This window comes from Pseudophryne corroboree, chromosome 3 (genome assembly GCF_028390025.1).
Source record: "Pseudophryne corroboree isolate aPseCor3 chromosome 3, aPseCor3.hap2, whole genome shotgun sequence".
In the NCBI taxonomy this organism is placed as follows: domain Eukaryota; kingdom Metazoa; phylum Chordata; class Amphibia; order Anura; family Myobatrachidae; genus Pseudophryne; species Pseudophryne corroboree.
In genome coordinates this window covers 53,418,679-53,445,765 of record NC_086446.1, presented here as the reverse complement: position 1 = coordinate 53,445,765, position 27,087 = coordinate 53,418,679, and the positions used below count along the sequence as shown (strand labels likewise).

The following is a 27,087-nucleotide window of genomic DNA, read 5'->3' as shown; positions in this document are numbered from 1 at the left end:
AGTGTATTAGAATGCTTAATATTTGTACACACTCCCTTACTATTGTTTGTAAGCCTGTATCTTCAGTGATGGTCCCTGGGACTAGGGGAATGCTGGGAAGTGGGTGGTCCAGTGTGCAGTGTGCTTGGAGTTGGAGGGAATAAACAGCACAGCAGTGAACTCACATGCCTCTGTGTCCTGATGACTGGATTTACAAACTTATGAACAAAACAGCTTCCTGGTCGGGTAGGAACACTTTTGTTAAGTTCTACAAGTTTGATACCCTGGCCAAAGAGGTTACCCAGTTTGGGCAGGCGGTGCTGCAGCAGTCTCCGCCCGTTCTGGAAGCTTTGGGACGTCCCCATTGTACTAGATCCCCCAATATCCCTTATGGATGCTAGAGAAAATAGGATTTGAATTACCTACCGGTAAATCCTTTTCTCGTAGTCCATAAGGGATATTGGGCGCCCGCCTCAGTGCGATGACTTTTCTGCAGGTTCTCGTTTATGTGGTTACCTGTTCAGCTGTTGCTGTTACCAGCCATTGCTGGTTGTTATATGTTTGTGGTGTGCTGGTATATAAATCTCACCACTCTATGTTATCATGTTTTCTTCTCTCATATATGTCCTTTCTCCTTCGGGCACTTTTACCTATAACTGCCTGTGGGAGGGGGCATAGAGGGGAGGAGCCAGCAAACCCAGTAAAGAAATTTTAAATTCACCGGCTCCTTTGGACCTCGTCTATACCCTATTGTACTACATTCCCCAATATCCCTTATGGACTACGAGAAATGGATTTAACAGTAGGTAATTAAAATCCTATTTTTTCAAATATCATTCTAACATTTCAGTATATTAAGCTAATTATTCCAAATAGGAAGCCCTTCCCTTGCATATATGTGATAAAGATTTAAAAAAAAATGCCTTATCCCAAACTTTCAATTTTATTTGGAAATCAAAGAAAATTTAATATTGAGTTATCTATAATACTTTGAATATTTTCTCTCCTTATACTGTATACTGCATCTGGGATTGGAAGAATTAATTACAAAAATGATTGATGCTTTATAATTACGGGCAGACTTCCCAGAGTCGCGTCCATGCCTGCACCTCGGTGAATATTACATGATAAGATCCTCAGTATTCCTTAAGAGGAAACTGCCTAATTCCCCAATACTATAGATGTCAGAATCTAGCCAGACTTTGCACCATTACAGAGCTGTAAGTACATTCCTTACCTCCAGGATCCTCACTTGTGGCCAGGAGCCATGCTTTGTCATCCATTTTGCAAAAAAGTTGCTAACAATAGTAAAATGACAATTTATTGATAATATACAATTAAATATCAAAATTCAGGAAACACAAGTCACTGAGGAATACAAAGCATAATGACAGGCTGTGATACCACGTGTGTGATTGCTGGATGAGTTACAGGTGTTTCCAGCCATTGCTATTATCCGCCTGCGCTGTCCTCTGCTTGGGCCCTTACCATCCTGTTGCTAGTCATTACCTATCTCTGCTGTCGCCCTGACTACTCTATAGCTTGCTGATGACTCTGAACTCTTGCGGATGTTTCATCCTTTGCTCTTCCCCTTACCTGTACAGATGCCTACATTATCACTTATTGTACACTACCCCAGTGTACGTTTTACCTCCACACTCCTTGGCCTGCGTCTGTTCTGTCACTGCCCCAGTGCCCCTCCTGCCCCAATGCCCTCCAAAGAATTAGCCCCCCACTGCTGCATGCGGACGACCTGGGTACTACCAAGCACCGATAGCTGCTTTGGATCTAAGGGATGAGGGTGAAGCTGTGTCAACTTACTAAATGTCAAAATATTCTCTGTCAACACAGTGACCATGTCGACATCCTCATGTCCACATGGTGACAGTCCTCATGATGTACTGAACCCTGGCAGCATTATAGCAGCATCTGCATAATAACAGTAATGAGAACAGGATCATCTAATAACATTGGCCGGAGGCCTTAATACTAAAGGTACTTACCTCTTTCCAGATGAGCAGTAACTTACAGCCTGGGGCTAGCAAGTAGTATTCCACAGTGTGACATCATAAGCAGCGTGACATCACAATGGTGACTTACAGGGGAGGAGCCCTGCAGCCACCAGTTACTAAGGGCAGTGGCCCCAACAGGGTGACAACAATACCATGGCATACAGACAGTATTACTGTACCACTCACGCTTGGAGAGAGATAAAGTACCAACAAATCAGCTCCTGTCATTTTTCAAACACAGCCTGTGATATGGCAGTTACACGCTGATTGGCTGATACTTTATCTCTCTACACTTTCTCTCTCTTCAAAGGTTGATACATCTCCCCCCATGTTTCATTTCTTTGTGTATTACATATTACGGTTTTATAAAATCTAACTACAACACTAGCAGAGAACAGCGCTAATATTAGCTCTGTAAGCTTTCCTTGGCCAAACAGAGTCTTTATGAATCCCCATAGGGTGTAATGTATGGCAGATTTCCCTGTCACTGAGGGACACGTAACGTCTAATACAGTGACCGCTCTTACATTTCCCTGCACATCAGCATGCTATCTATTAAACAGCAGCACCAATAATGACAGAGGCACATAGGCATTGCACACACACCGCCGCTGTCATACTTAGTGGGGGAGGAAGTACTATCAGTGCACATAACGTGTGTGGATATCTCTCCCCCCACCTACCCCATACCGACCATTTATATATGTGCTGAGCTTGCAGAGCTGGTCGCATGGGGCGATGTGTGCCGGTACAGCAGGCAAGGACCCCGCAGGCTCCAGGTTAAAGCAGGGAACTCAGTGGGCGTTCTTCATACTTCCATACTCTTCTAGAACTCCCACATTTTGCGTAGGGATCACGGACTGCGGCAAGAGTGGGCAGCCCTCCTGTATCCTGCCCACTTCCTAGTGGAATGGGGTGTCATTCGCGGCATTGTGACATTTTAGGGGTATTGCAATCAATTTAAATAAATGTAATATTAGATGGGCACAAGACTTTTTTGGTTTTAAAACAACAAAATTTATAGAAAAAAAAAATAAAGCAGAAAAGAAATCACTGCTCCAGCTCCGTCCAAGTTCAATAAAAGTTTACCCATCACTTTTTTCAGCTCATTCAGCAGGGCCGGGGTGCAGCGTCTCCTGGGGTAACCTGTGTAGGGTAAAAGGAATAGTGTGACAGTGTACTTTATGGAACATGTAATGGTCTTAATTTAATACCATCAATACGCACTTTAATTATTGATCAAAATAATTTGGAGGTTGGTCGCTCATCATTTTGAATAATACTTATTTCTGCTCGAATATTAACAATACTTAAATACTGATTAGTCTATAGTAAGCTGAAATAGCCGGATACGGACATTTTACCAGACACCAATTTGCCTCAAATAAATATTTATTATGTGTGTTTGATTACATGGTGATTATGTCTGGTCATTATAAAACACAGCAATGCCAGTAATATCAAATAGTTATAGTGATTGAATCTTTAATGAACATTTACTGACACAGTGCACTAGATACAGTGATTCATTTGTATAACCAGGGATCAGAGCCGTATTAGCTATAAGGCTGACTAGGCTGAAGTCGAGGGGCCCCGCAGGGACTAGGGCTCCAACGGTGAAAAAAACTTTGCACTCTGTCAAAACATACTGGTAGTCAACTGATGTTTGTTTTGTAGACAAAATAGAAAAGTAAGAACAATTGCACTGTGGGGAAAGTGGGCCGCAGACTTTATATCAGTGTCCATGTGAATACAGAAAGTGTAAATGATGGCATAAGCTCTGCTTTCCAAATGTCAGCTGTAGTGGGGTGAAAGACTGATGTGTTGGAGGAGGCTCGAAATACCTGAAATCCTAGGGTCCTGGGTTAATACAGTCCTGCCAGTGGTACTGCCTTCTAGTATCCCTTGTTTCAGTGGAGTGGGGACCACTACCAGGGGGCCGTGCAGGGAGAGGTGGTCTAGCAGTGCTGCCCCCTTGCTTCCCTATCCTGTAGCTGCTGCACCACCATTGTTAGGGCCCTGGCTTGTAGCAGCTATGGCGTGGAAAGAAACAAGGAAGGAAGGGTGGCTGGACAAGAGATGGGGCTGCGGGGCAATACAGTTGTGCGTTAGGAGCTGGAGAAAAGGTAGGGCTGTTTTTTTAGTTTAGGAATGAGTATGATGGTGGCATATACATTCATTATTTGCATGGTGTAGAGCAGGCATGTTCAAACTGCGGCCCTCCAGCTGTTGAGAAACTACACATCCCAGCATGCCCTGACACAGCTTTAGTATTCTCAGACAGCAAAACTGTGTCAGGGCATGCTGGGATATGTAGTTTCACAACAGCTGGAGGGCCGCCGTTTGGACATGCCTGGTGTAGAGCAACTCAATGTAGAAATAGCCTATGGTCTGACACATATATTTACTTTATTATATATCTCTCTGACGTCCTTGTGGATGCTGGGAACTCCGTAAGGACCATGGGGAATAGCGGCTCCGCAGGAGACTGGGCACAACTAAAAGAAAGCTTTTAGACTACCTGGTGTGTACTGGCCCTCCCACTATGACCCTCCTCCAGACTTCAGTTAGAATCTTGTGCCCGGCCGAGCTGGATGCACACTAGGGGCTCTCCTGAGCTCCTAGAAAGAAAGCAAGGTAATGTCCGAAATGGAGTTTTAATTATCCCGTACTTGGACGATCTCCTGATAAAGGCAAGGTCCAAGGAGCAGTTGTTGGTCGGGGTAGCACTATCTCGGGAAGTGCTACAACAGCACGGTTGGATTCTAAACATTCCAAAGTCACAGCTGGTTCCTACGACACGTCTACTGTTCCTGGGGATGGTTCTGGACACAGACCAGAAAAAAAGTGTTTCTCCTGGGGGAGAAAGCAAAGGAGCTGTCATCTCTAGTCAGAGACCTCCTGAAGCCAAAACAGGTATCGGTGCATCACTGCACGCGAGTCCTGGGAAAAATGGTAGCTTCCTACGAAGCAATCCCATTCGGCAGGTTCCATGCAAGAACTTTTCAGTGGGACCTGTGGGGCAAGTGGTCCGGATCGCATCTTCAGATGCATCGGCTGATAACCCTGTCTCCAAGGACCAGGGTATCTCTGCTGTGGTGGCTGCAGAGTGCTCATCTTCAAGAGGGCCGCAGGTTCGGCATACAGGACTGGGTCCTGGTGACCACGGATGCCAGCCTTCGAGGCTGGGGGGCAGTCACACAGGGAAGAAACTTCCAAGGACTTTGGTCAAGTCAGGAGACTTCCCTACACATAAATATCCTGGAACTGAGGGCCATTTACAATGCCCTAAGTCAGGCAAAGCCCCTGCTTCAAAACCAGCCGGTACTGATCCAATCAGACAACATCACGGCAGTCGCCCATGTAAACCGACAGGGCGGCACAAGAAGCAGGATGGCGATGGCAGAAGCCACAAGGATTCTCCGAAGGGAGGAAAATCACGTGTTAGCACTGTCAGCAGTGTTCATTCCGGGAGTGGACAACTGGGAAGCAGACTTCCTCAGCAGACACGACCTACACCCGGGAGAGTGGGGACTTCATCCAGAAGTCTTCCAGCTAATTGTAAACCGTTGGGAAAGGCCACAGGTGGACATGATGGCATCCCGCCTAAACAAAAAGCTAGAGAGATATTGCGCCAGGTCAAGGGACCCTCAGGCAATAGCTGTGGACGCTCTAGTGACACCGTGGGTGTACCAGTCTGTTTATGTGTTCCCTCCTCTGCCTCTCATACCAAAGGTACTGAGAATAATAAGAAGACAAGGAGTAAGAACGATACTAGTGGTTCCGGATTGGCCAAGAAGAGCTTGGTACCCAGAACTTCAAGAAATGATATCAGAGGACCCATGGCCTCTACCGCTCAGACAGGATCTGCTACAGCAGGGGCCCTGTCTGTTCCAAGACGTACCGCGGCTGCGTTTGACGGCATGGTGGTTGAATACCGGATCCTAAAGGAAAAGGGCATTCCGGAGGAAGTCATTCCTACGATGATTAAAGCCAGGAAAGAAGTAACCGCAAACCATTATCACCGTATTTGGCGAAAATATGTTGCGTGGTGTGAGGCCAGGAAGGCCCCAACAGAGGAATTTCAGCTGGGTCGATTTCTGCACTTCCTACAGTCAGGAGTGACAATGGGCCTAAAATTGGGTTCCATTAAGGTCCAGATTTCGGCTCTGTCGATTTTCTTCCAGAAAGAACTGGCTTCACTGCCTGAAGTTCAGACATTTGTAAAGGGAGTGCTGCATATTCAACCCCCTTTTGTGCCTCCAGTGGCACCTTGGGATCTCAACGTGGTGTTGAGTTTCCTAAAATCACATTGGTTTGAGCCACTTAAAACCGTGTATCTGAAATATCTCACGTGGAAAGTGGTCATGTTATTGGCCTTGGCTTCGACCAGGCGTGTGTCACAATTGGCGGCTTTGTCATGTAAAAGCCCTTATCTGATTTTCCATATGGATAGGGCAGAATTGAGGACTCGTCCCCAGTTTCTCCCTAAGGTGGTATCAGCTTTTCACTTGAACCTACCTATTGTGGTGCCTGCGGCTATTAGGGACTTGGAGGATTCCAAGTTACTGGACGTAGTCAGGGTCTTGAAAATTTATGTTTCCAGGATGGCTGGAGTAAGGAAAACTGACTCACTTTTTATCCTGTATGCACCCAACAAGCTGGGTGCTCCTGCTTCTAAGCAGACTATTGCTCGCTGGATTTGTAGCACAATTCAGCTGGCGCATTCTGCAGCTGGACTGCCGCATCCTAAATCAGTAAAAGCCCATTCCACGAGGAAAGTGGGCTCATCTTGGGCGGCTGCCCGATGGGTCTCGGCTTTACAACTTTGCCGAGCTGCTACTTGGTCTGGGTCAAGCACGTTTGCAAAATTCTACAAATTTGACACCCTGGCTGAGGAGGACCTTGAGTTCTCTCATTCGGTGCTGCAGAGTCATCCGCACTCTCCCGCCAGTTTGGGAGCTTTGGTATAATCCCCATGGTCCTTACGGAGTTCCCAGCATCCACTAGGACGTCAGAGAAAACAAGATTTTACTCACCGGTAAATCTATTTCTCGTAGTCCGTAGTGGATGCTGGGCGCCCATCCCAAGTGCGGATTGTCTGCAATACTTGTATATAGTTATTGCCTAACTAAAGGGTTATTGTTGTGAGCCATCTGTTGAGATTCTCAGGTTATAGTTCATACTGTTAACTGGGTATAGTATCACGAGTTATACGGTGTGATTGGTGTGGCTGGTATGAGTCTTACCCGGGATTCAAAATCCTTCCTTATTGTGTCAGCTCTTCCGGGCACAGTATCCTAACTGAAGTCTGGAGGAGGGTCATAGTGGGAGGAGCCAGTGCACACCAGGTAGTCTAAAAGCTTCATTTTAGTTGTGCCCAGTCTCCTGCGGAGCCGCTATTCCCCATGGTCCTTATGGAGTTCCCAGCATCCACTACGGACTACGAGAAATAGATTTACCGGTGAGTAAAATCTTATTTTTCCTACACGTGCAAATATTCCCACGATTAGCCCATCACACATTGGCATTAATTATGCTATCATTATCTCGCTGGAAAGACTGGGGTTCCTCACCCAGATCATCCACTATAATATATAGGCTCAAGTGCATGAGGGTAGGTCTTCCTCATGCCACTCAAACGTAGGCTCCTTCTTCTGTGGATGTGGCTGCTCCTCCAGGTGTGTGGGTCTTCTTCAGTGGGGTGTGTCTCCTCCTCCTGGAGGTACAGCAGTGGATGTTCCGTCTTACTAGGAGACCAGTCTAATGGAGTATAAATTATATTTCCTGAATTCTCCCACCACAGAGATAAGCAATTTAAATTTTGTATTATACTATTACATCATATTGTTATTTTATTGTGCTCATACATTAAGCATTGAATTATCTTATATGAAACATTTAATACATGAGCGCATGGAAAGCATTGCTGGAATCCCAAAAAACAACACAATATTGGACCCGTTTAGCGGAACAGTAAAGGAAACGGTAAAATAGCAGGTTGTGTAGTTTCAACCAACATTGTACATATGGGATCCAACACCACCGCCCCCTCCTATATACAAGTCGTCCTTCTATCAGCTGTTACCATTCTCCATTTTCTTTTCCATTGGATTAAACTCAAGTATAAAGACAAATCAATCCGGTCTGGAATTATTTTATTACCTTGTTTGAGTCTAGATGATACCATTGCATGCCATATCCATATATACACTGTGCTGTTATTTCATCTACTTATCCACTATGTACAGAATAAATATAGATACAAAACAAAATCAAACTGACCCTAAAACATAGGGGGTGATTCAGACCTGATTGCTGGGCTGCTAACTTTGGTGTCCTGCGATCAGATAGTCGCCGCCCCCAGGGGGAGTGTAAATTCGCCGTGCAAGTGTGCAATGCTATGTGTACGCAGAGCTGATAAAATCCACTTTGTGCAGTCTCTGCACAGCCCAGGACTTACTCCTACAGTGCGGTGACATCAGGCTGATCGAAGCCAGAGCTGACGTCAGACACCCTCCCTGAAAATGCTTTGGCACACCTGCGCTTTTCTGGACACTCCCAATAAACGGTTAGTTACCACCCACAAATGGCCTCCTCCTGTCAATCACATTGCGAACACCCGTGTGTTCGGATTTTTCGCACCAACCTGTCGTGGCCGGCAATGCCCTTTATTGTTGTCCGATGCGCGTGCGCAATGCAGTGCAAGCGCAGTTAGTATCTGATCGCCCGCTGTGCGAAAAGGCACAGCAGGAATCAGGTCTGAATCACCCCAAATGCAAACTACAGTACACAAACATAGAAGTCATTATAAAACAGAGACCAGGGGGTAAATTTACTAACATGGGAGTTCTATTTAAGATGGGATGTTGCCCATAGCAACCAATCAGATTCTACTTCTTATTTATCTAGCACCTTCTATAAGATAATATCTGGAATCTGATTGGTTGCTATGGGCAACATCTCATCTTAAATAGAACTCCCATGTTAGTAAATTTACTCCCAGAAATGTACTTTAACATCCATATAAAAGCCCTCATTCCGAGTTGGTCGCTCGCTAGCAGTTTATAGCAGCCGTGCAAACGCTATGCCACCGCCCACTGGGAGTGTATTTTAGCTTAGCAGAAGTGCGAACGATTGTATCGCAGAGCGGATACAATTTTTTTTTGTGTAGTTTCAGAGTAGCTCAAAACCTACTCAGTGTTTGCGATCAGCTCAGACTATTCAGTTCCGGATTTGACGTCACAAACCTGCCCATCCACGCCTGCGTTTTTCTTGGCACGCCTGCATTTTTCCTGGCACGCCTGCGTTTTTCTGCACACTCCCTGAAAACGGTCAGTTGCCACCCAGAAACGCCCACTTCATGTCAATCACTCTGCGGCAAGCAGTGCGACTGAAATGCATCGCTAGACCCTGTGCAAAACTACATTGTTCGTTGTGCCCGTACGTTGCGCACGTGCACTGTGCTGCATACGCAGAACTGCAGTTTTTTAGCCTGATCGCTGCACTGCGAACAAATGTAGCTAGCGATCAACTCGGAATGACCCCCAAAGATCGGCAACTATAGAACTATATTCTACACAGTGCAGGCAGCCATTTTGGGGTTAGTCTTTAGAATGCAGCCAATGGATTGACTGAATGGCTGCATCCACTGTGTGTTGGGCTTTAAATCTTATAAGAACCATTCAACATGTAGTCCAATTATTATATTTTATTATAAAGCACCAGATTAGCAATCAGCACTGTAGACTGAGGGGATCGCTATACACAGATGTAATATACAATAATAGCCATTACATTTGCACCGAGGGCCTATATTTTTGCCCCTTTGTAAATGGCCACCCATGACATAGTAACATATAGGGGGAAATATGTCAAACCTTCTAAAGACAGGTGAAGTTTCCCATAGCAACTAGCATCTAGCTATCATTTTATAGAATGTACTAGATAAATGATGTATAGAATCAGATTGATTGCTATAGGTAAATTCACCACCTATCATTTTTAGAGGGTTGGAAGCATCCCCCCCCGTACACGGTGTTCTTCTGTGACATCTCACAGATGCCAGTGGATGTTACTTAAATCATAACATGTTAATATACTGTATGACTGGACTGCTGAATTGCAATCCATAACTCAATAGGTCTTTGAATATATATATATATATATATATATACACACACACACATACATACATACATACACACACACACTTTAAATGTATTACAGGCTATTTTTATACTTTACGTTAACAATAGTAATGGGTTTTACAATACAGTCTTTCTGCCCATCTGTTTCATGGCAATCGTCTCACTGAATTTGCTTATCTCCTGTGTGGAGTTTTTGGTGCTTATCCAGATGTGACTTTTGTGAAAAGCATTTCCCACAGTCAGAGCATGGAAACGGTTTCTCCCCCGTGTGACTTAGCTGATGTTTAACCAGACCCGATTTCTGCGTAAAACATTTCCCACACTCAGAGCACGGAAACGGCTTCTCGCCCGTGTGATATCTCTGGTGGACAACAAGAGCTGACTTGTGGATAAAATCTTTCCCGCACTCAGAACACAGAAATATCTTCTCCCCGGTGTGAGTCCTCTGATGCTTAACAAGGCGCAGCTTGTATGTGAAACATTTCCCGCACTCGGAGCACGGAAATAATTTCTCCCCGGTGTGTGTTTTCAGATGTTTCACCAGACCAGATTTCTGTGTAAAACATTTCTCGCACTCGGAGCAGGGAAACGGTTTCTCATCCGTATGAGTTCTCTGATGCACGACAAGGTGCGTTTTATACGTAAAACATTTCCCACACTCCGAGCATTTAAAGGGCTTCTCACCTGTGTGGATTCTCTGATGTTTATCAAGATGCGATTTGTTTGTAAAACATTTCCCGCACTCGTCACAACTAAATGGTTTCTTACCCGTGTGAGTTCTCTGATGTCTAGCAAAGAGCGACTGATGTATAAAACATTTCCCACACTCAGGACAGGAAAAAATTGTATTGCTTGCATGACCGGTACCATGTGTGACATTGTCGGAGGCATCGGGAGAATATGCCTCATGGTTCGAGGCATCAGATGACGTATCTGCACTGTGAGATTCTGGATGTAAATTTAGCATAATGGAGTTTTCTACTGGTGATTCTTGTCTGATGTCGCTGTCTTCTATTTTACAATCTGTAGACAAAATGAGATGCCTCTCGGAGGTATTCCTGCTTCCGAGTTCATCTGCTAAAATAAAATAAAGATATGGAAATACACTTATTTTTTTGTTTTTTGTACACGGAGTAGTGTGTTCAAGAGGTTCAGTTGTTAGATTACCAATTTACAAACCAGAAACACTTTCCTACAATTATAAATGTAGAATCCGTAAATTTCACCCTCGTATTGAGCAAAAAAAAACAAAAAACATTGGCTTAATGCAGTGGTTCTCAAACTTGGTCCTCAGTACCCCGAACAGCTCACGTTTTCCAGGTCACCTGGCAGGTGCACAGGTGTACTCATTACTCATAATTTGTGTGGGTCCTACATGAATAATTACAAAAATATTGATGTTGGAAAAATCCCTCCAAAAAGGTTCTGCAACAAACCAGTTATTAGCAAGAGTGACTTTGGGATCTTTTTATCTTTTTTATTTTGAAAGGTAAAGAAAGACAAAAGGTAGGACCTCCAGAATGTATTGCATATAGCGCACCACAACATCAGGGCTACACAGTTGCTGGAAATATAATATTTTAATATTTCAGCATCTTTTGGGAACGAGGAACCTTTTTAATGTTTGTTTTTTTATGTAAAACATTCGAAATTGTTCTGAAGTTATCACTAGAAAAGGTGGGGAGGAGACTGGTCAGATCTCTGGGCTGGTAACACACAGTGACATGATGTGAGCGGGAGAGCAGGAGTATAATAGGGGCTGATGGCTCCTGATGCATGAGATACACCAGAGAGTGTGTGGAGGAGACTGGTCAGATGTCTGGGCTGGTAACAAACAGTGACATGATGTGAGGGGAGAGCAGGAGTATAATAGGGTCTGATGGTGCCTGATGTATGAAATACACCAGAGAGTGTGGGGAAGAGATATGATGTGAGGGGGAGAGCATGAGTATAATAGGGGCTGATGGCGTCTGATGTATGAGATACACCAGAGAGTGTGGGAAGGAGACCGGCAGATCTCTGGGCTGGTAACACACAGTGACATGATGTGAGGGGGAGAGCAGAAACTTTGTACTCACAGAGGAGGGTGTAGGATAAGAGATTGCTGTAGTGACAGTACTAGAATATGTGACTCTGTACTTCGTGATTATTACTCACCTGTACTGATATCTGTATGGATTTCCTCCTCCTTACACACCTTGTCAGCCCTCACACACGTCTCCTCTTCTTTCTCTAGAACTTCAACCTTTATAACAGTCAGACCTTCATCCTAAATAACCCACAAAACAACACCTTTATAAAGTCTAATTTCATTAATCGAGATTAAAAAGAGGAATATCAGTGTGTAAGACACACACATCTGCTCCATAGCTCATACAGTGAAAAGGTCACTTCAGTTTGGTATTTGCATTAACTCTACCTGATAAACCTGTGTCACTGTTTGATTTTCTTCTATCCAGTTCTGAGGACGGGGACATCTCTCTGGGGTATCTCTGTTGCTGGATCCATCTGTAGGTACATTATTTATCTATGATTAACAGATGTGTGTACATTAACCCTAACATACTATATAGCTAGATAGGCAAAGCAGAAATAATCCCTATGTTGCAATTACTAGTATATAATGAGGCTGATTTTAGGATATTCTGACAATAAATTGATCTTTATATTTCTAGGGTCTCCACATCGCCAGCAGTGAGATAAGGCAGAGGGAAACATTATGTGCATCACCATAGAATAGCAAAACCATTTGGATAGAGGCTTTTTACCCAGTCTCCACCACCATACTACTAATGGAGGCATTGTGTATTAATAAGAGCATCTTAACAGGCCATTATTTATCTGTAATGTTCTCCCTGAAAAATTGTTCCGATCTTGTAACACAATCCAGATAGGCATCCACTGTACATGCCCTAAAAAAATAAGAATTTACTTACCGATAATTCTATTTCTCGGAGTCCGTAGTGGATGCTGGGGTTCCTGAAAGGACCATGGGGAATAGCGGCTCCGCAGGAGACAGGGCACAAAAAGTAAAGCTTTAGGATCAGGTGGTGTGCACTGGCTCCTCCCCCTATGACCCTCCTCCAAGCCTCAGTTAGGTACTGTGCCCGGACGAGCGTACACAATAAGGAAGGATTTATGAATCCCGGGTAAGACTCATACCAGCCACACCAATCACACTGTACAACCTGTGATCTGAACCCAGTTAACAGTATGATAACAGCGGAGCCTCTGAAAAGATGGCTCACAACAATAATAACCCGATTTTTGTAACTATGTACAAGTAATGCAGATAATCCGCACTTGGGATGGGCGCCCAGCATCCACTACGGACTCCGAGAAATAGAATTATCGGTAAGTAAATTCTTATTTTCTCTATCGTCCTAGTGGATGCTGGGGTTCCTGAAAGGACCATGGGGATTATACCAAAGCTCCCAAACGGGCGGGAGAGTGCGGATGACTCTGCAGCACCGAATGAGAGAACTCCAGGTCCTCCTTAGCCAGGGTATCAAATTTGTAGGATTTTACAAACGTGTTTGCCCCTGACTAAATAGCCGCTCGGCAAAGTTGTAAAGCCGAGACCCCTCGGGCAGCCGCCCAAGATGAGCCCACCTTCCTTGTGGAATGGGCATTTTTTTTTTTTTTTTTGGCTGTGGCAGGCCTGCCACAGAATGTGCAAGCTGAATTGTATTACACATCCAACTAGCAAAAGTCTGCTTAAAAGCAAGAGCACCCAGTTTGTTGGGTGCATACAGGATAACAGCAAGTCAGTTTTCCTGACTCCAGCCGTCCTGGAACCTATATTTTCAGGGCCCTGACCACATCTAGCAACTTGGAGTCCTCCAAGTCCCTAGTAGGCGCAAGACACCACAATAAGCTGGTTCAGGTGAAACACTGACACCACCTTAGGGAGAGAACTGGGGACGAGTCCGCAGCTCTGCCCTGTCCGAATGGACAAACAGATATGGGCTTTTTTGAGAAAAAAAAACCACCAATTTGACACTCGCCTGGTCCAGGCCAGGTCCAAGAGCATGTTCACTTTTCATGTGAGATGCTTCAAATCCACAGATTTGACTGGTTTTAAACCAATGTGTTTTGAGGAATCCCAGAACTACGTTGAGATCCCACAGTGCCACTGGAGGCACAAAAGGGGGTTGTATATGCAATACTCCCTTGACAAACTTCTGGACTTCAGGAACTGAAGCCACTTCTTTCTGGAAGAAAAATCGACAGGGCCGAAATTTGAACCTTAATGGACCCCAATTTGAGGCCCATAGACACTCCTGTTTGCAAGAAATGCAGGAATCGACCGAGTTGAAATTTCTTCGTGGGGCCTTCCTGGCCTCACACCACGCAACATATTTTCGCCACATGTGGTGATAATGTTGTGCGGTCACCTCCTTTCTGGCTTTGACCAGGGTAGGAATGACCTCTTCCTGAATGCCTTTTCCCTTAGGATCCGGCGTTCCACCGCCATGCCGTCAAACGCAGCTGCGGTAAGTCTTGGAACAGACATGGTACTTGCTGAAACAAGTCCCTTCTTAGCGGCAGAGGCCATAAGTCCTCTGTGAGCATCTCTTGAAGTTCCGGGTACCAAGTCCTTCTTGGCCAATCCGGAGCCATGAGTATAGTTCTTACTCCTCTACGTCTTATAATTCTCAGTACCTTAGGTATGAAAAGCAGAGGATGGAACACATACACCGACTAGTACACCCACGGTGTTACCAGAACGTCCACAGCTATTGCCTGAGGGTCTCTTAACCTGGCGCAATACCTGTCCCGTTTTTTGTTCAGACGGGACGCCATCATGTCCACCTTTGGTAATTCCCAACGGTTTACAATTATGTGGAAAACTTCCCCATGAAGTTCCCACTCTGCCGGGTGGAGGTCGTGCCTACTGAGGAAGTCTGCTTCCCAGTTTCCATTCCCGGAATGAAACACTGCTGACAGTGCTATCACATGATTTTCCGCCCAGCGAAAAGTCCTTGCAGTTTTTGCCACTGCCCTCCTGCTTCTTGTGCCGCCCTGTCTATTTACGTGGGCGACTGCCGTGATGTTTTATCCCACTGGATCAATACCGGCTGACCTTGAAGCAGAGATCTTGCTAAGCTTAGAGCATTATAAATTTACCCTTAGCTATATTTATGTGGAGAAAAATCTCCAGACTTGATCACACTCCCTGGAAATTTTTTCCTTGTGTGACTGCTTCCCAGCCTCTCGGGCTGGCCTCCGTGGTCACCAACATCCAAAACTGAATGCCGAATCTGCGGCCCTCTAGAAGATGAGCACTCTGTAACCACCACAGGAGAGACACCCTTGTCCTTGGATATAGGGTTATCCGCTGATGCATCTGAAGATGCGATCCGGACCATTTGTCCAGCAGATCCCACTGAAAAGTTCTTGCATGAAATCTGCCGACTGGAATTGCTTCGAAGGAAGTCACCATTTTTTTTTACCATGGCCCTTGTGCAATGATGCACTGATTTTAGGAGGTTCCTGACTAGCTCGGATAACTCCCTGGCTTTCTCTTCCGGGAGAAACACCTTTTTCTGGACTGTGTCCAGAATCATCCCTAAGCACAGGAGACTTGTTGTCGGGATCAGCTGCGATTTTGGAATCTTTAGAATCCACCCCTGCTGTTGTAACAGTATCCGAGATAGTGCTACTCCGACCTCCAACTGTTCCCTGGACTTTGCCCTTATCAGGAGATCGTCCAAGTAAGGGATAATTAAGACGCCTTTTCTTCGAAGAAGAACCATCATTTCGGCCATTACCTTGGTAAAGACCCTGGGTGCCGTAGACAATCCAAACGGCAGCGTCTGAAACTGATAGTGACAGTTCTGTACCACGAACCTGAGGTACCCTTAGTGATAAGGGCAAATTTGGGACATGGAGGTAAGCATCCCTGATGTCTCGGGACACCAGATAGTCCCCTTCTTCCCGGTTCGTTATCACTGCTCTGAGTGACTCCATCTTGATTTGAACCTTTGTAAGTGTTCAAATTTTTTTAGATTTAGAATAGGTCTCACCTAGCCTTCTGGCTTCAGTACCACAATATAGTGTGGAATAATACCCCTTTTCTTGTTGTAGGAGGGGTAATTTAATTATCACCTGCTGGGACTACAGCTCGTGAATTTTTTCCCATACTGCCTCCTTGTCGGAGGGAGACCTTGGTAAAGCAGCCTTCAGGAGCCTGCGCAGGGGAAACGTCTCGACATTCCAAACTGTACCCCTGGGATACTACTTGTAGGATCCAGGGGTCCTGTACGGTCTCAGCGTCATGCTGAGAGCTTGTCAGAAGGGTTGGAACGCTTCTGTTCCTGGGAATGGGCTGCCTGCTGCAGTCTTCTTCCCTTTCCTCTATCCCTGGGCAGATATGACTCTTATAGGGACGAAAGGACTGAAGCTGAAAAGACGGTGTCTTTTTCTGCAGAGATGTGACTTAGGGTAAAAACGGTGGATTTTCCAGCAGTTGCCGTGGCCACCAGGTCCGATGGACCGACCCCAAATAACTCCTCTTCCTTTATACGGCAATACACCTTTGTGCCGTTTGGAATCTGCATCACCTGACCACTGTCGTGTCCATAAACATCTTCTGGCAGATATGGACATCGCACTTACTCTTGATGCCAGAGTGCAACTATCCCTCTGTGCATCTCGCATATATAGAAATACATCCTTTAAATGCTCTATAGTCAATAAAATACTGTCCCTGTCAAGGGTATCAATATTTTTAGTCAGGGAATCCGACCAAGCCACCCCAGCTCTGCACATCCAGGCTGAGGCGATCGCTGGTCGCAGTATAACACCAGTATGTGTGTATATACTTTTTATGATATTTTTCCAGCCTCCTGTCAGCTGGCTCCTTGAGGACGGCCCTATCTATAGACGGTACCGCCACTTGTTCTGATAAGCGTGTGAGCGCCTTATCCACCCTAAGGGGTGTTTCCCAACGCGCCCTAACTTCTGGCGGGAAAGGGTATACCGCCCATATTTTCTATCGGGGGGAACCCACGCATCATCACACACTTCATTTAATTTATCTGATTCAGGAAAAACGACGGTAGTTTTTTCACATCCCACATAATACCCTCTTTTGTGGTACTTGTAGTATCAGAAATATGTAACACCTCCTTCATTGCCCTTAACGTGTGGCCCTAATAAGGAATACGTTTGTTTATTCACCGTCGACACTGGATTCAGTGTCCCTGTCTGTGTCGACCGACTAAAGTAAACGGGCGTTTTAAAAACCCCTAACGGTGTTTTTGAGACGTCTGGACCGGTACTAATTGTTTGTCGGCCGTCTCATGTCGTCAACCGACCTTGGCGCGTGTTGACATTATCACGTAATTCCCTAAATAAGCCATCCATTCCGGTGTCGACTCCCTAGAGAGTGACATCACCATTACAGGCAATTGCTCCGCCTCCTCACCAACATCGTCCTCATACATGTCGACACACACGTACCGACACACAGCACACACACAGGGAATGCTCTGATAGAGGACAGGACCTACTAGCCCTTTGGAGAGACAGAGGGAGAGTTTGCCAGCACACACCAAAAACGCTATAATTATATAGGGACAACCTTATATAAGTGTTTTCCCTTATAGCATCTTTTTTATATATTTCTAACGCCAAATTAGTGCCCCCCCTCTCTGTTTTAACCCTGTTTCTGTAGTGCAGTGCAGGGGAGAGCCTGGGAGCCTTCCCTCCAGCCTTTCTGTGAGGGAAAATGGCGCTGTGTGCTGAGGAGATAGGCCCTGCCCCTTTTTCGGCGGCCTCGTCTCCCGCTCTTAACGGATTCTGGCAGGGGTTAAATATCTCCATATAGCCCCCGGAGGCTATATGTGAGGTATTTTCAGCCAAAAAAGGTTTTCATTTGCCTCCCAGGGCGCCCCCCTCCCAGCGCCCTGCACCCTCAGTGACTGCCGTGTGAAGTGTGCTGAGAGGAAAATGGCGCACAGCTGCAGTGCTGTGCGCTACCTTAAGAAGACTGAGGAGTCTTCTGCCGCCGATTCTGGACCTCTTCTCGTTTCAGCATCTGCAAGGGGGCCGGCGGCGAGGCTCCGGTGACCATCCAGGCTGTACCTGTGATCGTCCCTCTGGAGCTAATGTCCAGTAGCCAAGAAGCCAATCCATCCTGCACGCAGGTGAGTTCACTTCTTCTCCCCTAAGTCCCTCGTTGCAGTGATCCTGTTGCCAGCAGGACTCACTGTAAAATAAAAAACCTAAGCTAAACTTTTCTAAGCAGCTCTTTAGGAGAGCCACCTAGATTGCACCCTTCTCGGCCGGGCACAAAAATCTAACTGAGGCTTGGAGGAGGGTCATAGGGGGAGGAGCCAGTGCACACCACCTGATCCTAAAGCTTTACTTTTTGTGCCCTGTCTCCTGCGGAGCCGCTATTCCCCATGGTCCTTTCAGGAACCCCAGCATCCACTAGGACGATAGAGAAATATACCATACACAAGGATCTGGTTCTATAGATAGAAACTCAACATGACCTGGAGAGTTGAAAGCATTTTCTTGTTTAGGAAACAGGAATGAAAAATGCTTCATTTGATAGATGCTGCATAAGAATATATGTCTCTGTACGAGCAAACAGTTTACGGCATAATGTCAGGAGACATCACATGATATCCGTGTGCCCAAGTATTGTAACTGATGCAACAATTTCACAGAACAGTTTTATGGAATGAGCCTGGTAGTGTTATATTGGATCTCATCCCAGAGAGTGCGGAATAGGAGACCGGTCAGATCTCTGGGCTGGTAACAGCCAGTGACATGATGTGAAGAGGAGAAGTTACGTATAATTTACCGGTGGTCAGGATGCTGGCGTTCAGCATACCAATGTCAGCAGCCTTACAACTGAAATCCCAACCGGTATGAGGTAGGACTATTCACCCCCACCCCCTAACCTTAACCCTCCCCTTATGGTGCCTAACCCTATCCTCCCTTGTTGTTGTCTAAACCTAACAACCCCCCCCTCACACACTTTCCCACAGCCTAAACCTAACCTCTCCCTGCCTGCACCCTAACCGTAACCTCTCGGGGTGGCGCCTAAACCTAACCCTCCCGCTATACTCACGGTCAGGATGCCGGCTGTCGGGATTCTGTCGTTGGTGTCCGGACATTTTTCAGGATTCTGGCATTGATTTCTGACGGCTGTTGGGATTCCATAGTCGGTATTCTGACTGCCGGGATCCCGACAGCCAGCATCTTGACAGGATCCCAGGAGGAGAGTAGGAGTCTAATAGGGGCTGGTGGCTCCTGATGTATGAGATACACCAGAGAGCGTGGGGAGGAGACTGGTCAGATCTCTGGGCTGGTAACCACAGTGACATGATGTGAGGGGGAGAGCAGGAGTATAATAGGGGCTGATGGCTCCTTATGTATGAGATACACCAGAGAGCGTGGGAAGGAGACTGATCAGATCTCTGGGCTGGTAACCACAGTGACATGATGTGAGTGGGAGAGCAGGAGTATAATAGGGGCTGATGGCTCCTGCTGTATGAGATACACCAGAGAGTGTGGGGAGGAGACTGGTCAGATCTCTGGGCTGGTAACACACAGTGACATGATGTGAGCGGGAGAGCAGGAGTATAATAGGGGCTGGTGGCTCCTGATGTATGAGATACACCAGAGAGTGTGGGGAGGAGACTGGTCAGATCTCTGGGCTGGTAACACACAGTGACATGATGTGAGCGGGAGAGCAGGAGTATAATAGGGGCTGATGGCTTCTGATGTATGAGATACACCAGAGAGTGTGGGGGGAGACTGGTCAGATCTCTGGGCTGGGAACACATAGTGGAGGTCATTCCGAGTTGTTCGCTCGCAAGGCGATTTTAGCAGAGTTGCTCACGCTAAGCCGCCGCCTACTGGGAGTGAATCTTAGCATCTTAAAATTGCAAACGAAAGATTCGCAATATTGTGAAAAGACTGCTCTGTGCAGTTTCAGAGTAGCTTCAGACTTACTCGGCATCTGCGATCAGTTCAGTGCTTGTCGTTCCTGGTTTGACGTCACAAACACACCCAGCGTTCGGGCAGACACTCCCCCGTTTCTCCAGCCACTCCCGCGTTTTTTCCGGAAACGGTAGCGTTTTTTCCCACACACCCATAAAACGGCCTGTTTCCGCCCAGAAACACCCATTTCCTGTCAATCACACTACGATCGCCAGAGCGAAGAAAAAGCTGTGAGTAAAATTCCTAACTTCATAGCAAATTTACTTGGCGCAGTCGCAGTGCGGACATTGCGCATGCGCACTAAGCGGAAAATCGCTGCGATGCGATGAAATTTACCGAGCGAACAACTCGGAATGAGGGCCAGTGACATGATGTGAGGGGACGAGCAGGAGTATAATAGGGGATGATGACTTTTGACTCCTCCACTGGAGATACATTATCCTTATTATAGTCCTATTGTACTTCTTTGCCTGTACGGACAGATGAGTGTGTATAATAAGATTACTGTAGTGACTGAATAAGGAGAATATGTGACTCTGTACTTAGTGATTATTACTCACCTGTGCTGATACCTGTAGGGATTTCCTCCTCCTTACACTGCTGATCACCCATCACATAAGTATCCTCTTCCTCCTCCTTACACAGCTGATTATCCCTCACATACTTCTCTTCTTCCTCTATATTATCTACCTTAATAACAATAAAATCTTCACCCTAAATTAACAAAGAAATAAAATACAATTGAATTGCATTTTTCATTAATCAGAATTAAGTGGAAGAATATCAGTGTATTAAACACACAGAGTTTCTCTATAGGCATATAGTGAACAGTCAATTTGATATTTGGTGAGACCCTAAATCCCACCTACCTGATCCTCCTGTGGGACACTGTGAGTCTCCTCTGTATGATCCTGGGAATAAAGAGGACGGGGACATCTCTCTGGGGTATTCCTGTTACTGGCCCCATCTGTAGGAGACACACAGTGACTGAGTACATTGTATATATGTGATTATCAGGTGATGTGTATCTAGGTGGCCCCATAGCTGCTCTCTCCATTACACTACATGACATTCTCCTCTTACCCAGTGATGTGAGGGGCCGGTGATTCTCCATCATCACGTCCTTGTACAGACCCCTGTGTTCCTCTATATACTCCCACTCCTCCATGGAGAAATAGACAGTGACATCCTCACACCTTATAGGAACGTGACAGACACAGTGATACAGTCATCACCCAGACACATCCCCTGGTGTTACTGTATAATGTCCCATTCACAGCAGTCACCTCTTCAGTCAGCACCCAGACACATCCCCTGGTGTTACTGTATAATGCCCCATTCCCAGCAGTCACCTCTCCAGTCATCACCCAGACACATCCCCTGGTATTACTGTATAATGTCCCATTCCCAGCAGTCACCTCTCCAGTCATCACCCAGACACATCACCTGGTGTTACTGTATAATGTCCCATTCCCAGCAGTCACCTCTCCAGTCATCACCCAGACACATCCCCTGGTGTTACTGTATAATGCCCCATTCCCAGCAGTCACCTCTCCAGTCATCACCCAGACACATCCCCTGGTGTTACTGTATAATGTCCCATTCCCAGCAGTCACCTCTCCAGTCATCACCCAGACACATCCCCTGGTGTTACTGTATAATGCCCCATTCCCAGCAGTCACCTCTCCAGTCATCACCCAGACACATCCCCTGGTGTTACTGTATAATGTCCCATTCCCAGCAGTCACCTCTCCAGTCATCACCCAGATACATCTCCTGGTGTTACTGTATAATGCCCCATTCCCAGCAGTCACCTCTCCAGTCATCACCCAGACACATCCCCTGGTGTTACTGTATTATGTCCCATTCCCAGCAGTCACCTCTCCAGTCATCACCCAGACACATCCCCTGGTGTCACTGTATAATGTCCCATTCCCAGCAGTCACCTCTCCAGTCATCACCCAGACACATCCCCTGGTGTTACTGTATAACATCCCATTCCCAGCAGTCACCTCTCCAGTCATCACCCAGACACATCCCCTGGTGTTACTGTATAACGTCCCATTCCCAGCAGTCACCTCTCCAATCATCACCCAGACACATCCCCTGGTGTTACTGTATAACGTCCCATTCCCAGCAGTCACCTCTCCAGTCATCACCCAGACACATCCCCTGGTGTTACTGTATAATGTCCCATTCCCAGCAGTCACCTCTCCAGTCATCACCCAGACACATCCCCTGGTGTTACTGTATAATGTCCCATTCCCAGCAGTCACCTCTCCAATCATCACCCAGACACATCCCCTGGTGTTACTGTATAATGTCCCATTCCCAGCAGTCACCTCTCCAGTCATCACCCGGACACGTCCCCTGGTGTTACTGTATAATGTCCCATTCCCAGCAGTCACCTCTCCAGTCATCACCCGGACACGTCCCCTGGTGTTACTGTATAATGCCCCATTCCCAGCAGTCACCTCTCCAGTCATCACCCAGACACATCCCCTGGTGTTACTGTATAATGCCCCATTCCCAGCAGTCACCTCTCCAGTCACATTCCCTGGTGTTACTGTATAATGTCCCATTCCCAGCAGTCACCTCTCCAGTCAGCAGCTGAATGATTCTGTTGGTGAGTTCCAGGATCTTCTGGTCATTGTGCCTCTCGTGTATCAGTGAGTGAGGTGGAGGCACCGTGATGGTGCTCTGGGTCCTGCTCAGTCCTCCTGACACATAGGGGTGGCTGCTGGGTGTCTCACACTTGCTAGGTGTCTTCGACACTATTATGTAACCCTGTGAATCAACAGAGACATCAATAATATGATAACTGGAGTATTTTATATAGTAGTTGTACAAAACAAAGAGGGTTTTACAAACACAATACATATTATATCTGTACACATTTCCTATTATACTCCATAGTGTAGGCTGTGAAGAGTTTTAGTGTAAAGTGTGATGGGATTTTGAAATTAATCACGGAAATATATCGGATTCCTCCAGCTGATGTGACTTCCTCTCTCTGCTCATGTTCCGCGGGTAAATTGTATTCATATTCCCAACTGCCACTCCCTGGTCATGTGACCAGCTTCTGACCTCCAGAGCAGCTGTCGAGGCTGCTGGGAATGTTTAATAACATGCACATGCTCTGTAAAGCACACCACATTGTCACATGTACTGTAATACCTCATATAGCACGGTATTACATATGTACATAGATAAATGCATCTACTACATTGTTATTACCCAGTTTTGCTCTATTTATGTTGTTCCAATTGTAAAGCGCAACGGAATATGCTGAGCTATAGAAGAAACTGTTAATAAATAATACTATTATATAATAGGATTTTAATAACCTACCGGTAAATCCTTTTCTCGTAGTCCATAGAGGATGCTGGGTTTCCATTTAGTACCATGGGGTATAGACGGGTCCTTTGGGAGCCACTGGCACATTTAAGAGTTTAATAGTGAGGGCTGGCTCCTCCCTCTTTGCCCCCCCTTTCTAGACTCAGTCTAGAAACTGTGCCCGAGGAGACGGACATACTTCGAGAGAAGGAAATTACACAGATAGTGGTGAGACACACACCAGCTCACACATAGCAAAAGGAAAGCCAAGCTAACAAACTTGAAAACATTCAACAACGGCTGAATAACAGTACTTAACCAAGTAACAATGCACTACTGAAAACAAGTAACAACACAGTACTGAATCAAGTAACAATGCAGGAAACTTGAGGCTCTGGGCGGGCGCCCAGCATCCTCTACGGACTACGAGAAAAGGATTTACCGGTAGGTAATTAAAATCCTATTTTCTCTAACCTCCTAGAGAATGCTGAGGTTCCATTTTGTACCGTAGGGGTGTACCAAAACTCCCAGTACGGAAGGGAGAGTGTGGAGGCTCCTGCATAACAGACTGACCAAACTTTAGGTCCTCAGAGGCCAAAGTATCGAACTTGTAGAACTTAACAAACGTGTTCAAACCTGACCAGGTAGCTGCCCGGCAAAGCTGTGAAGCCGAGACACCCCGGGCAGCTGCCCAGGAAGAACCCACCTTACGAGTAGAGTGGGCCTTAACCGAATTCGGACACGGCAGGCCTGCCGTAGAATAAGCATACTGGATAGGAAATCTGATCCAGCGAGAAATCGTCTGCTTAGAAGCAGGACACCCAACCTTATTGGGAGCATCTGATTTCCTGTGACGAGAAGTTCTCTTCACGTAAATCTTCAAAGCCCTGACAACATCCAAAGACTTTGAGGTAATTGAGGAGTCAGTAGCCACTGGCACCACAATAGGTTGGTTGATGTGAAAAGCCGACACAACCTTCGGAAGAAATTGCTGACGCGTTCTGAGCTCAGCCCTATCTTCAGGGAAAATCAAGTAAGGGGCTCTTGTAGGACAAGGTCCCCAATTCTGACACATGCCTAGCAGATGCCAATGCCAACAGTGTGACAGCCTTCTAAGTTATAAACTTGACTTCAACATCTTGTAAAGGTTCGAACCAATTAGATTGCAGGAACTGCAGCACCACATTAAGATCCCACGATGCCGTAGGCGGCACAAACGGTGGTTGGATGTGCAGAACCCCTTCAAGAAAGTCTGAACCTCAGGGAGAGCAGCCAATTGTTTCTGGAAGAATATGGACAAGGCTGAAATCTGGACCTTTATGGAGCCTAAGCGTAGGCCCACATCCACACCTGCTTGCAAAAAGAGGAGAAACCAACCCTGTTGAAACTCCACCGTAGGAAACGTCTTGGATTCACACCAAGAGACATACTTTTTCCAAATGCGATGGTAATGTTTTGACGTTACTCCCTTCCTAGCCTGTGTCAGGTTAGGAATGACTTTTTACGGAATGCCTTTCTGAGCTAAAATCAGGGGTTCAACCTCCATGCCGTCAAATGTAGCCACAGTAAGTCTTGATAAGCGAATGGCCCCTGTTGCAGAAGGTCCTCGCGAAGCGGAAGAGGCCTGGGATCCTCCTGTAGCAATTCCAGGAGATCCGTGTACCAAGCCCTCCTTGGCCAGTCTGGAGCAATGAGGATTGCCTGAACCCTTGTTCTTTTTATTAGTTTGAGACCCCTTGGGATGAGCGGAAGTGGATGAAACACATATACCGACTGGAACACCCACGGAGTCACCAGGGCATCCACTGCCACTGCTTGTGGGTCTCTTGACCTGGAACAGTTCCTCCGAAGCTTCCTGTTGAGGCGGGAGGCCATCATGTCTATTTGGGGTACACCCCAATGACTTGTTAACTCTTTGAACACCTCTTGATGAAGGCCCCATTCCCCTGGATGGATATCATGTCTGCTGAGGAAGTCCGCTTCCCAGTTGTCCACTCCCGGAATGAAGATTGCTGAAAGCGCCACTGCATGCTTTTCCGCCCAGATGAGGATTCTTGTTACCACTGACATGGCGGCTCTGCTCTTCGTTCCGCCCTGTCGTTTTATGTAAGACACTGTCGTCACATTGTCCAACTGAACATGAATGGCCAGATCTTGCAGAAGATGTGCCGTTTGTAGAAGGCCGTTGTACATGGCCATTAGCTCCAGAATGTTTTAGGAAGGATGGATTCCAGACTTGACCACTTTCCTTGAAAGTTTTTCCCTTGTGTGACTGCTCCCCAACCTTTGAGACTTGCATCCGTGGTTAGAAGAACCCAATTCTGAATCCCGAACCTTTGGCCCTTGAGAAGATGAGAAGTTTGCAGCCACCAGAGGAGAAAAATTCTGGCTTTTGGCGACAGGCGTATCTGCTGGTGCATGTGAAGATGGGATCCCAACCACTTGTCCAGGAGATCCAGTTGGAAGGACCGTGCGTGAAATATTCTGTACTGTAGAGCCTCGTAAGAGACAACCATCTTCCCCGGAAGGCAAATGCACTGATGAACCGACACCTGGGCAGGCTTCAGGACATCCCGGACTATCGATTGGATCACCAACGCTTTCTTCACCGGTAGAAACACCCTCTGCACTTCCGTATCGAGGATCATCCCTAGGAAGGACAGTCGTCTTGTCGGTTCCAAATGTGACTTTGGAAGGTTCAGGATCCACCCGTGATCCTGGAGTAGTCGAGTTGAGAGAGCAGTGCTCTGTAACAGATTCTCCCTGGAAGATGCTTTTATCAGCAGATCATCCAGATATGAAATAATGTTCACTCCCTGCTTGCGGAGGAGTAGCATCATCTCTGCCACCACCTTGGTGAACACCCTCGGTGCTGTGGAGAGGCCAAACGGCAGTGCCTGGAACTGATAATGACAATCCAGTAGCACAAATCTTAGATAAGCCTGCTGAGGCAGCCAGATCGGAAAGTGGAGGTACACATCCTTGATATCCAGGGACACCAGAAACTCCCCCTCCTCCAGACCAGAGGTCACCGCTATCCGAGACTCCATTGTGAATTTGAATTCCCTCAAGTAGGGAGTTCAAGGATTTTATGTTTAAAATCGGCCTCACCGAAACATCCAGCTTTGGGATCACAAACAGGTTTGAGTAATAACCCTTTCTGAGTAGATGAGGTGGAACTGGAACAATGACATTTGTCTGTACCAATCTTTGAATGGCTTTCTGGAGGATAGCACTGTCTGTCAGCAAAGCTGGTAAGCCCGATTTGAAGAATCTTTGAGGTGGGGATTCTTGAAACTCCAGTTTGAATCCCTGGGTGACAATGTCTAGTACCCAGGGGTCTAGGCCAGAAGAAGCCCAGATGTGACTGAAATTTCATAGTCTCGCTCCCACCTGCCTGATTACCAGGCTGGGAGGCCCACCGTCATGCTGGAGATTTTGAAGAAACAGAAACTGGTTTCTGCTCCAGTGAACCTGCTGTTTCAGGTTTTCTAGATTTCACTTGACCACCTCTGAAGAAAGAGGAAGGGGTTTTGGACTTCTTAACCTTTGCGGCCCGAAAGGACTGCATGGTTGAAGTATGATAAGGCTTCCTAGCCGCCACTGCTGATGAAGGAAGGAACGAACGAACGTTGACTTACCCGCAG

General features: G+C 46.4%; 1 protein-coding gene across 1 annotated transcript in view; it reads right to left on the bottom strand.

The window, feature by feature from the left end:
• The window catches only part of LOC135057152 (zinc finger protein 585B-like), a 162,827-nt gene that overhangs the window by 133,253 nt on the left and 2,487 nt on the right, over window positions 1-27,087 (bottom strand). Inside the window, exons 2-8 of the mRNA XM_063963051.1 lie at window positions 22,700-22,891; window positions 21,188-21,300; window positions 20,974-21,071; window positions 20,665-20,818; window positions 12,561-12,649; window positions 12,299-12,410; window positions 10,305-11,218 (exon numbers count right to left, since the gene is read on the bottom strand). Coding sequence (XP_063819121.1) covers window positions 10,305-11,218; window positions 12,299-12,410; window positions 12,561-12,649; window positions 20,665-20,818; window positions 20,974-21,071; window positions 21,188-21,272 — 1,452 coding nt within the window. The 5' untranslated portion in view covers window positions 21,273-21,300; window positions 22,700-22,891. The remainder of the gene's footprint in view (window positions 1-10,304; window positions 11,219-12,298; window positions 12,411-12,560; window positions 12,650-20,664; window positions 20,819-20,973; window positions 21,072-21,187; window positions 21,301-22,699; window positions 22,892-27,087) is intronic.